Genomic DNA, 12,436 nt, shown 5'->3' with positions numbered 1-12,436 from the left:
TCAGGAGCCCGCCTGAAGAGAAGAAAGGCGTTTTATTTGAAAAAGTTGTTGAAATCTCGCCAACCTAAAGAAAGGAATGACATTTTATTTTCAAAGTTGTTGAAGTCAGGAGCCCGCCTGAAGAGAGGAAAGGTGTTTTATTTTTCAAAGTTGTTGTTGAAATCAGGAGCCCGCCTGAAGAGAGGAAAGATGTTTATTTTTCAAAGTTGTTGAAGTCAGGAGCCCGCCTGAAGAGAGGAAAGGCATTTTATTTTTAAAAGTTGTTGTTGAAATCTCGCCAGCCTAAAGAAAGGAATGGCATTTTATTTTCAAAAATGTTGTTGAAGTCAGGAGCCCTCCTGAAGAGAGGAAAGGCGTTTTATTTTTAAAAGTTGTTGAAATCTCGTCAGCCTAAAGAAAGGAATGGCATTTTATTTTTCAAAGTTGTTGTTAAAATCAGGCGTCCACCTGTATAACGAGAGGAATACTTTTCAGTCTTTACATTTCATGTCTCAGGCGCCCACCTACATAACGAGAGGAATACTTTTCAGTCTTTACATTTTATGTATCAGGCGCCCACCTGTATAACGAGAGGAATACTTTTCAGTATTTACATTTCATGATTCAGGCGCCCACCTGTATAACGAGAGGAATATTTTTCAGTCTTATACTTCAGGTCTTGAAATCAGTAACCCCCCCGGAAGGCAGAAGGTTACAACATGAATCCCCAGCAGGAAACAATAAAAATCCCCAGCACCGGGAAGCAGAAGGTTGCAACAAGAGGTCCCAGCACAAGTTCAAGCGCATGAGTCAAAAGGAAGAAAGACGCGTCTTGAAAGAAGCGGCCTGTGAACATTAAATTATGCCCAGCATAACAAATCTGATGAAGAAAGTCGTATCCCCAGAGGAACCACCGAAAAGCTTAATGAAGGAGGCCATATCCCCAGTAGACCGAACAAAATGATGAAAACTGGTATTCAGAAAAGCAAAAGGCCAGTGTTATCCCCAAATTCTCGGAAGAAAATCACCGGAAGAAATACAAGCCGACAAGAAAGCAAGGCAACAAGAACAAGTTGAAGATAGATGAGATCTTATGATCTGTAGTCTAGCCTAGCTTCTTGTTTTCTTTTAAGCACGGTGTAACAAGGAGATCGGTAAGCAGTGGTAATAGCATGCAACAGCAGTAACATTGCAGTCCCATGGTAGTCCCAGCTACCAAAACTTCCCGAACTACATTAACCTGATTCCCCTTTAGCCAGGGATATGTAGGAAACCTTTGAAGCAAAGGTTCGGTTAAATCTTTTTCAAAAAATGCTTCACACGGAGTATTCGGATGGGCAAAAATCGCTCACTTTATCTTTGCACGAAAACCCTTCGTGTCTTCGGGCAAAGAGGGCAGCTGTAAGCACGTGATTTTTACCCTATGAGAGAATTACTCCCAAAAAATCCAAAATAAAACAATTTTCCTTTGTGTACAATTTTAGAATTTTTGTGGTATTTTTGATAATTATTTGTATTTCTGTATGTGCGTGTTTATTGGTTAAATTAATAAAAAATTACAAAAATATGTCGCATTTGCATTTAGTATTTATTTAAGTTTGTTTTACAAAATCATAAAAATAATGTACGTTGCATTTCTAGCATTTAACGTCTAAATTGTGTGATTTTTATAGTTAATTGTTATTTAAATGTGCGATAATTGTTATTTGGACAGATTTTTGAAGTTATAACAGATTTTGAATCAGGGCAGTAACAACAGTTTTAGGGGTAATACGGGAATTAACCAATTGCAGATTATTTAATTATGGTGGGAGACAAAACGTAATGATAAAAACAAAAAGGAAAAGGTGGATAATGATGTCTTCTTTTCAAAAAGAGGGAACAAGTAGGCCAACTTTGACTACTTTTCAGAAAGAGGGAACATGGGGGCCCACTTTGACTACTTTTCAAAAAGAGGGAACACGGGGGCTCACGTTGACTACTTTTACTAAAGTAAAAGTGTGGGTAATAATAAAAGTTAAAGGGTGCACATAGTGGAAGAAGATTGGGTCTTGCTTTGTATATAAAGGGGGATGAGGGGATTGAATTAAGAGGGAGGAGATTTTGGAAGAATTTTGAGAGATAGAAATTGGAGAAATTTCAAAACTAAAGGAGAGAAGGATTTTTGGGGAGAACATTTTTGAGAGAGGAATACATTCTGAAAAATCTGAAGAGAGTGTGATAGAGTTTAAAAAGAGAAAACAAAAACAAAGTGAGAAACGAGTTTAGTTTCAGGTTTTAATACACGCGTGGGTTGTTGCTGTTTAGTTTGTTTACATACTTTTGGGTTTGTTCTATTGAGTTGTTCGGTTTTCTTCAAAGTTTTCTGGGCCTTGAACCTGGGTCGAATTGCTGCTGGGTTGCTGTTGTTGCTGTGTATTTACACTACTGTTGCTTCTACTGATCTTCATCTTTTTTCCTTGCTTTCCAAATACCAGGTACACAAACTGATACATTGGTTCATCTTGTAAGCCACTCGAAGAATGAATGCAAAAATGAGAAAGATTTGAAGTTGTAGTTTAATGTAGTCTTTTCTTTCTTTTACTGTCTGTATGTAGAATATTCTATGCGCTGCCCATGTAAACTCTTTAAATGACTCACTTTCGAAACTTAACTATAATAACTCGAAAGTATGTAAATAAAGTAGTACCTTTTCTTCATTTATTTTAGAAAACGAAAAATAGAAAATATAGTCATGCTAAGATTATCCTTTTAAAAATAATGAGACGAGCCTCGCCAAATAAAAATGCAAATTGCGGGGCCCTCAATAATTGGTCATAATAAATACTTAGAATTCGGGATGGACTGTTTAGTGAATTTCACTGCCTTCCCCAAAGATAATAACGCGTTAGACTCTTTAGACGCGATTTAATTAAATTACATTCTTAAACTCGGGTGCACATTTATGTGACCCAAATCCAAATCTCAACGGAGTCGAAATGTGTCTCTAATCACGGGTACATTGATTGTGACGTGGTCCGAGATGCATGTCCATGACGTTGCAAATTCCTTTTAAAAAATAAGAATGAGATGAGCCTCACCGAATAAAAATACAAAATTGTGGGGCCCTCGGTAAATATTTGCTTTAAAATTGCTTAGACTTCGGGATGGACCGTTTAGCAAAATTTCACGGCCCTACCCAAAGTAAATGATACGCTAGTCGCTTTAGGCACGCCTTTTAATAATTTAATTTTCTTAAAACTCGGGTGCACATTTATGTGACCCAAATCCAAATCTCAACAGAGTTGAAATGTGCCAACAACCACGGGTGCATTGATGTGACGTGGTTGGAGATGTATTTCCATGATGTTGCAATTCTTGAAAAAATATATAAATAATGACGAAAGCGGTTAAAAGTTAAAACTTGCACATTAGCTCATAATTGTATAAAATCAGATAAACAAGCCGAATATGACAGTTGAGCGACCGTGCTAGAACCACGGAACTCGGGAATGCCTAACACCTTCTCCCGGGTTAACAGAATTCCTTATCCGGATTTCTGGTTCGCGGACTGTAATACAGAGTCATTCTTTTCCTCGATTCGGGATTAAATTGGTGACTTGGGACACCCTAAATCTCCCAAGTGGCGACTCTGAAATAAATAAACAAATCCCGTTTCGATTGTACTTTAATTGGAAAAACTCCTTCACCCCTCACGGGGTGGAAAAGGAGGTGTGACAGGCCATTTCAAGCCCAAGTATTAATGTTTGATATTCAGCAACATTGTTGGAACAAAGTTGTGTCAAAGTGAAAGAGTAGGGCAAGACTTCACCTTGAGGAGTGACAAATACTACGCCAGCCTCGGCTCCCCCACGATGCGCAGCACCATCAAAGTACATCTTTTATGGAGGTTGAACCTCAACGACCATTGCGTCCTCATCAGGTAGTTCATCAGTTAGCTCCCAGTCATCAGGTATCGGATGATCTACCAAGAAGTCTGCCAATGCTTGTCCTTTTACAGCCTTTTGAGGGATGCACAATATCTCAAATTGTTGAAATTGGAGGTACCATCTAGCTAGTCGATCACTAAGAACAGGTTTTGACATCACGAACTTGATGGGATTTGCTTTAGAAACAAGACGGACAACATGAGCTTGAAAGTAGTGCTTCAACTTTTGAATTGAGAAGACTAGCGCCAAACACAACTTTTCAATTGGCGAATAGTTCAACTCGTTAGGTGTCATCATCCTGCTCAAGTAGTAAAGAGAGTTTTCTTTTCCCTCACTATTTTCTTGGGCCAACAGTGCTCCAACAGACCTTTCTTGCGCCGCAATGTATAGTATTAATGGCTTTCCTGGTATTGGAGCTACTAAAATTGGAGGCTTCATCAAATAGGTTTTGATACTTTCGAAGGCATTGCTACAAGCTTAATCCCACGTGAAAGGAACGCCTTTCTTCATGAGGTGACTAAATGGTTGGCACCTCCCAGCCAGGTTTGATATGAATCTTCTAAGGTATGCTAGCTTTCCTTGCAGACTTTTCAATTCATGGATATCTCGAGGCTCAGGCATTTTCAAAATGGCATCCATTTTGGCTTGATCAATTTCGATCCCTCGATGGCGGACAATGAAACCAAGGAACTTTCCAGAAGTAACTCCAAAGGCACATTTCAATGGATTCATCCTAAGTTGGTACCTCCGGAGCAATTCAAATACCATCCTCAAGTCTTTTATGTGGTCGCCCTTCTCTCTTGATTTCACCACCAAGTCGTCAACATAGCATTCGACATTCTTATGGAGAAGATCGTTGAAAATATTCTACATAGCCCTTTGGTAAGTAGCACCAGCATTCTTCAAGCCAAAAGGCATTACCTTGTAGCAATAAATACCCTTGGGGGTGCGAAACGTAGTAAGCTCTTCATCTTTTGGTGCCATGCGAATTTGGTTATAGCCCGACAAACCGTCCATGAAAGATATTGCCTCGTAACCAGTAGTAGCATCGATCATCAGCTTTGGAATAAGAGGGAATTAATCTTTGGGACATGCATTATAGAGGTCCCTGAAGTCAACACATACTCGAATCTGGCCATTCTTCTTCCTTTGAGATTGTTTAATAGGGCGAGCACCATTTTTGACTGCAAGGTGATGGACTGCTACTTTCGGGTCCAAGCCAGGAATCTCTTTGTAACTCCAAGCAAAGACATCCCTGAATTCTTTGAGTAACTCAATATAAGTGCTCTCTTCATCAGCTTCTAGTAAAGCACTTAGGTAGGTGGGTCTTGGTTCCTCATCGGTGCCAAGGTTAACTTATTTTAAGGCATCAACTATCGTCTTCACTCCTTCTTCAAGTTCAGGTGGAGCATCTTTCGCATCTTCATCTTCTTGAGGTCCCCATCATTGAAGGATATGTGATAACACGGCGAAACATCCTCCAAATCCGCATTATCTCCCATCGAAGACGAAACACCATTCTCGCATTGTATAGTGAAATGATATGAAGAACCTACACTTTCTTCATCTTCGTCACGTTCCTTAGTGTAGACCACAGTGTATGGCTTTACCTTCAGTACTTCTTCACATAAAACCACTAGTTTTGTTTGTCGCCTCATTCTGGAAGGAACCAAACTTTGGAAATCCTTAGAGATCTCCTGAATTTTGGGTGAAGCGGGTGTTCTTGTATTTCGATGATTTCTCTGGAACTTATTCCCCTTCTTTAGTGGACCCAATCTCTCAAATACAGAAGTTCTCTCAGTTGATTTTCCAAGCCGATCAAAGACAGAAGGTCTGTTAGAAGCGGCAAATTCATCTTCTACACTAATATAATTGCTACTCGCCCTTCTTATTGAGATGCGCACTGGTGACGGTTGCTTGTATCCCAGACCTTCACGTGGTTGCCTCATTGCATCTTCTGATGGGAGCTTCCCTAACTTTGACGGCTTATTGGGATTGTATCCAGCTTTTTCAAATAGCTTGTAAGCGTTAGGATCGAAACCTTCATTTGTTCGCTTTGTAGGGAGTGCCACATTCTGCAAACAATTTTGGGCTACAAACCCTGCAAGCGGCTTTGAGAACAACTTTACTGCCTCAATTCGTTTTACCGGAAGGGTTAACTCCCTTAGCGTCTTGGTTTGGAGATTATGTGATCCGCCCTCGTCGTTCTTCCTTTTAGGGACATATTGGAGCGCATGACTTACTTTCTCTCCATAAGATGCAATACCCCCTTTATGAGATTTATTCACGTTGGAGGGTACCTCCTTAGTAACAGTTTTGGCTTTACCAATAGTCACATCAGCTCTTTTAGTTATGGGTCCGTCATTCTTGCTTTTCGTACCATCATCAACTTTCAGCTCCTTCACAATGCGGTTCTTCAAGTAGAACTTTGCATCGGCAAAGTGTGACTCAGCCTCGATGAATGGCTCATCATCAGCAACTACCGTCTTCTCGACTTTACCCTCGTAGTATTTTAAATATTGATGGTAGGTAGATGGAACTACTTTATTCTCATGTATCCAAGGCCTCCCAAGCAAAATATTGCATGAATTCTTCGCGTCGATCACATGCAGCCATGCACTTGATTGCATATCTTCAATAGTGATTCCCAGCATGATCGCGCCTATGGCTCTTTGCCCCCCTTGGTTGAATCCTTGGATCATCACATGATTTTGTGAGAGTTCGTTCATGGGAATACGAAGTTCTTTCACAGTGTGGATTGACAAAATGTTCACTGAGGATCCTCCATCAACCAAAATCCGATTTACCCTTTCATCGCGCATATAGCCAACCATGTACAATGGGCGGTTATGAGGAGTGTCACCTAGCAAAAGATCGTCATTTGTGAACGTGACCTTTTCCTCACAAGCATTAACTTCTTGAGGAGTGGACTCGATGGGCTTTTCCGAAGATGGTGCCAACAGTAGGTCATCACTCTTTTCTTCCCCTTTGTCAGCATGGCAACAAGAGGCATCAATGCCCTCATGGGAAATCTTTGTGCGGAACCAACTTGGTAAAAACTCCTCCAAGGTCATTGGATTTCGTGGCTTTTGAGAATGGTGCATCTCCACTTTTGCTTTCTTCAAATGCCTAACTGGATTTTTTTCGTTGGTCTTTTTACCATCATCTTCCTTGTTGGTTGTTCTATTGATTCCTTTCGTGGGCTCTTTTTGTGGTGCCTACGATGAGTCACCAATGTCCAACCTTCATCGTTATCAGGTTGATTGACTTCAGCTTTGTCGCTCTCCAGTAATTCTTCATCTTTACTTTCTTTAAAACCACATAAGTCATCCGGACTGAATGAGCCAAAGGTGATAGAGACTTGGTTTGCGCTTGCTTTCTCATCTTCAAGCACGATCTTCTTTTCGCGAGCCAAATCCATGACTTTATCCTTGAAGACAAAGCACTTCTCCATAGGGTGGCTTACAAGTCGGTGATATTTGTAGTAGTTCGGGTCATTTGTTTTCCCAGCTTCATTTGGTCGCTTCATCTCCGGAAGCTCAATGAGATTTAACTCGAGGAGTTCTTCAAAAATGGATAGCACATCAGAATCCAGGAATGGGTACTCTTTTTCCTGCATTTCTTTTAGAGTTAACTTTCCACTTGGCTTGTCTTGAAAAGAAGTGGATTTCATACCCTGCTTCTTGCTCACCTTCGTCGTGAACTTCATAGGTGACGTATTGACATTCATAGCTTCTTTGCTTTCAGACTTGGGTACGAACTTGCCCCACTTCCTGACTTCTTGCTTGTCATTCACTTTGCGAGGTTCATAGATGGGTAGCCTTTCATTTCCAGCGGAGGCCATGCTCAATTTCATGTCATGGGCACGAGTTGCAAGTTCTTCAAATGTGCTAGGCTTGATACCTTGCAAGATGTAGCGCAATCCCCAATGCATGCCTTGGATGCACATCTCTATGCCTGAAGCTTCACTAAGCCTATCTTTGCAGTTGAGGCTTGTATTCCTCCAACGATTGATAAAGTCGATAACTGGTTCCCCCTTTCATTGACGAGTATTTGTAAGTTCTATCATACTCACAGTAAGTCTTGTACTATAAAAGCGATTAAGGAACTCTTGCTTTAGTTGATCCCAGCTATCGATAGATCCAGCCTCGAGGTCCGTGTACCAGTCAAAAGCATTTCCTTTTAGCGAGCAGACAAACTGCTTGATGAGGCAATCTCCATAAGTCCCAGCATTGTTGCATGTCTCCACGAAGTGCGCAACATGTTGCTTTGGGTTACCTTTACCGTCAAACTATTGAAACTTCGGAGGTTGATAGCCAGCAGGCATCTTCAACATATCGACCCTTGCAGTGTACGGCTTTGCATATGTAAGGGAGGATTTGGCAGCAACTTCATATTTGTTCTTAATGGTTCCTTCGATGAACTCCTTCAGTTGATCGATTGGAATCATCCTTTCAGATGAGACAGGGATAGCCTTAGTAGATGCTACTTGTCTTGGGGGAGAGTCACTCTCTAGAACTTCTGGGAGCTTGCCGGGTGCATGGGTGGATTCTTCTTTCATCAAGATTCCTACCCTGTCTGTTAGCTTGTCAATTTTAGCCTCTTGATTTTGCATGCATTTGGTCAAGCCAGCGATTGCTTCCGTCAAGTTTGCCAACTGCTCCTCCATAGATGAAGTGTTTGTCACCATGGCTTGCATGATTGTCATGGACGATGGAGAGTAGCATGGATTTTCACACAGATTAATCCTTGATTGGCTCACGCTATGTGGTGTAAGTGGGGAGGATCCATCACTTGAAGCATCATCATCTTCCTTCACAGCAGAGTGCTTGGATCCGGAGAGGTCAAGCAAAGCAAGAGTTTTCTTGATCTTTTCAGCAACATCGCTTCCTCCTTCAGATGCATTTGTGGAAGATCTTGCTCCTTTTGAGGATGAAGATCCGAAAACAGGGGTTGATGCAGATGGCACTTGGGGTGCTTGTTGTCCTAGAGAGCTTGCTTTGCTCCTTGTAACTGGTCTGAAGCTTCCAAAGGTAACATCGAGGATGCTTTCCACATCAGCATAGAACCTGGAGTTAGCAGCCTTGGCGGAAGTTGAATCGGAGTTGATTTTCTTTAAAGCCATTTCAATGTTCTTGGTATTTGGTGATTGAAAAGTTGAGATGAGAGGTAGAGATTGTCCCACTGGGCGTGCCAGAATTTGTAGACAATAAATTTGCGTCGAGAAAATAAAATCAAGACCGAAAAATATCGCAACAATCGTAGTATTTTATTTCGAATATTTGAGTATTACAATCTCTATGAATCCTCTGATTCTACTTTTCTATAGTAAATAAATTCAAGGACCTTTGAGCTTGATCTTGAATATGTATTTGTTGCCTCGAACGATGATCTTGAACTTGATTGCTTGAACTTGATTGCTTGAACTTGACCTTGATTTGTTCTTCGTTCTTGAACTTGCACTTGATTTCTTGAACTTGAACTTGAAGCCTGAAACTTGTGGAGAAATTTGCAGCGTTTGATCCACGAGCTCTTTCTTGCTTCTTGTTATAACTTCTGGTATCTTCTCTGAGTTATGAAGACCCCTATTTATAGTTGTGGAAGGGAGGAGTTATGATAAGAACAAACTCTTTCCGACCAATCAAATTAAATTGTGACATGGCTGCATTTGATTGGCCAGAACATGTCACTTGCACACGTGGCGCGATTTCATTGGCCTTTTAGCGTGACTGGACATACCTCGTCATTTTGACACGTGACATGGTCCTATTGGCTCTTTCGCTTTACTTGGCGCGCTACGTCATTTGACACGTGGCACCAAACCAGGCCTCTAGGAAGATGACATCTTGGGCTTAATGAAGTGGGCTCATCACTTTAGCCCAATTAAATGGGCTAGCCCAATGGATTAAGACTTATTTATTTAATCCATATGTATTGGACTTATATAATTAATTCAATTATATTAGCCCATATATTTATTTGGACCAATATATCTTGAATTTAAAATATAGTCCAAAATTATTTTATGAATTTAATTTTAATAAAATTTATATGCCTATAGAATCAATAAACAATTTTATTTAGTATAAAATTTCTTCAGTATTAGACAATCAATTTTGTAGACTTGGTAGGCTACATTCAAGATGTACCAAAAGTATTTGACCCAACGTATTTGTAGTTTAATTTAAATCGAAAAAGAGTTTCAGCCTTAGGTGATTTATGATTATATCCTTAAATTATATAAATATTTAAGCGTATAAAAGTCGATCAATATTTGAGGGATATTTTAGTCATACAACATTTAGCATATATTATTCGTGCATTTATAATAATATAGATAGATATATGGCGATGTTTGATTGGACATCAAATTTTAAAAATAAGTAAACACTTCTACTTATAATCTTAAATATAATATGATAATTTTGCGAGTTTAAAAGTTTGTCATTAGATAAAATATAAAGTTTTAAGTTATTAATTTTAGATATAGAGATGTAATATTTTTTTTGAAAAACATAAGAAAAAGAAAATAGTGATACATAAAATAGAATGTAGATATTCATTTTTGTAAGAAGAAAAAACAATTCAACATATAGGTTTAAATCCGAAAATTCAAATCGATTAATCTGAAATTGAACTTAAAAAGTTTGATTCAATCCGAGCTTATTTGGATTGGATTTGGATTATCATTTCTTCAATCCGAAAATCGAAAAATCCAAACTGAAATTCTCATATCCAATACGAATTGCCCGAACACAAAAGTACATTTCTTTTAAATCCTATTTTTTTCTCTTCTGTTAATTTTCTTCTTAATCCATTTTTTTTAAAATGAGATTGATCATATTAGATATTGGCAAAGATTCCCCGACCATTTCCATTAACGTTTATGTTTGTTGTGTGACTTACTCTTATGGGGAAAAGTTCAATTAGTTTAATATGAAACAAAATAATTTCGCCACTTCACTATTATAGAATATAAAGTTCAACAATTATACATGAAATTAATTCAAAAATCCTCATTTTAACTTTGCGGGTAACATGATACACAAGCAATCGATAATAAATAATTTTGGACCCCTTACACTGCTACGTGTAATTACCCAAAACTATATTTCTCTTATTTTATTGATTTTAATTTCGTTTCAGATGCAGGTGAGTGTGGATCGTTTTTGAGACCTCTACTATCCAAAACACGCTAAATTTTAGAGCGGTTGGCCGTTTGAGTTACTTAGCGTGCGAATGTAGAGAGGCAATAACAAATGAAATGAAGGAAAAGCAACAAATCTGGCTTTTCTTGAACCCCCATTAACCATATTTTCCAATTGATGAAAAACTTAAAATACTACACTTTTGACAATCCCAAGAACAACAAACTTGTTGCATAGGCATAAATATAAAATAAAAACCCAAGCCAAAAGCTACAATTAACCAAAAAGAAAAAAGTAAAACACCAACAAAACACATGTCCCTTTACCTTACCCTTCCATATAGTAGAAAGTTTTATAAGCTACCAAGTGATTGGTGCATAGAAGGAGTTCCTCTATGAACATTTTTTCTACTAATTTTCAATGACCAGGCCTGAAATCAATATGATCATCAGCAAATCTAACTCCTCCTTTACCTCCAGTATTCTTAAAAGGCTTAGACCCTTTATAATGATCTCCATGTGCTGCAGCAACTTTAGAACTTGCAATTCTCTTATCAAATCCAAATTCTATATCCCCTTGACCTCTTTGATGAAACTCATTATGCTTCTGCTTTCCCTCTTTTTGTTTTTGTGGATGACCATTGCTTTTCTTCACCTTAGAACCATGGCTTTTCTTGCTGCAGAGACGTCCAACGACACAAGCAATGAGAGATATGACCAAAACTATAGCCAGGACAACGAAAACACTGACAAATGAACCATTTGACTGAGAAGAGGAAGAAGAAGAAGATTGAGTTGGGATATTGTTTGCCTGATTAGGGAAATTGTTTGGATTATTAGGATAAACTTGAACTGGTTGTTGTGGTTCCAACTGAGACATTTTCTTGGAATTTTGGTTTAGACAAGTTAGGGTAAGTAGAACAGACGCCAACAGAAACTGAAGAGTAACAACAACAAGCGATTGAGTTCAGCAGTTTGACTAATGGTATGAACTTATTTTTGGACTAAAATCTAAGGTTGTGTTCTTTGAGTGAAACCAAAGGAATGTCTTTGAGAAGTATGGGAGAACAAACATTAGCTAAGACAATACATGTAGGAATATTTCATTTTATAAAGCGTGATTCTTGATTTTGGTGTGATAGGGTTCTAGGCTAATATCTCTAAGGTGTTTGAGTGAAACAAGAGAAGACTTAGGAGAAGAAATGGAAAAATAAGCAATTATCAAGAATCATACATGTGGGGTTATTGTACTCCATTAGGTTAGATATATTCTTGGTTTGGTTTGAGGGGGGTTTTGAATTCAAAAAAGGGATGCTTTTTCTTTAATAAAGAGAGACAACTAAAGATATTCTTGATGTCCTTTACTGCAGGAAGGAAGGGT

The 12,436-nt window shown here is 38.8% G+C and overlaps 2 protein-coding genes across 2 annotated transcripts; both read right to left on the bottom strand.

Annotated features, from left to right (window-relative positions):
* Positions 1–3,860: 3,860 nt before the first annotated feature.
* On the bottom strand, positions 3,861–6,742 carry LOC138879918 (uncharacterized). The gene is made up of 4 exons (XM_070159566.1): positions 6,452–6,742; positions 5,696–5,983; positions 4,830–4,967; positions 3,861–3,980 (listed from the first exon to the last, which is right to left on the bottom strand). The coding sequence occupies exons 1-4, from the start codon at positions 6,740–6,742 to the stop codon at positions 3,861–3,863; spliced, it is 837 nt and encodes a 278-aa protein (XP_070015667.1).
* Positions 6,743–11,473: 4,731 nt separating this feature from the next.
* Positions 11,474–11,935, bottom strand: LOC138879917 (uncharacterized). The gene has a single exon (XM_070159565.1). The coding sequence runs from the start codon at positions 11,933–11,935 to the stop codon at positions 11,474–11,476; it is 462 nt and encodes a 153-aa protein (XP_070015666.1).
* Positions 11,936–12,436: the final 501 nt, after the last annotated feature.

This window comes from Nicotiana sylvestris, chromosome 10 (assembly GCF_000393655.2).
Source record: "Nicotiana sylvestris chromosome 10, ASM39365v2, whole genome shotgun sequence".
In the NCBI taxonomy this organism is placed as follows: domain Eukaryota; kingdom Viridiplantae; phylum Streptophyta; class Magnoliopsida; order Solanales; family Solanaceae; genus Nicotiana; species Nicotiana sylvestris.
This window is presented reverse-complemented; position numbering and strand designations above follow the sequence as displayed.

Coding starts and splice junctions, on each gene's coding strand:
- LOC138879917 (XM_070159565.1), bottom strand. CDS start 11,935: ATGTCTCAGTTGGAACCACAACAACCAGTTCAAGTTTATCCTAATAAT.
- LOC138879918 (XM_070159566.1), bottom strand. CDS start 6,742: ATGGTTGGCTATATGCGCGATGAAAGGGTAAATCGGATTTTGGTTGAT. Junction 5,984..6,451: donor CTTGGATACATGAGAATAAA/GTAGTTCCATCT, acceptor AATTGTTTGCAG/AATGTGGCACTCCCTACAAA. Junction 3,981..4,829: donor AGGGTATTTATTGCTACAAG/GTAATGCCTTTT, acceptor ATCCCTCAAAAG/GCTGTAAAAGGACAAGCATT.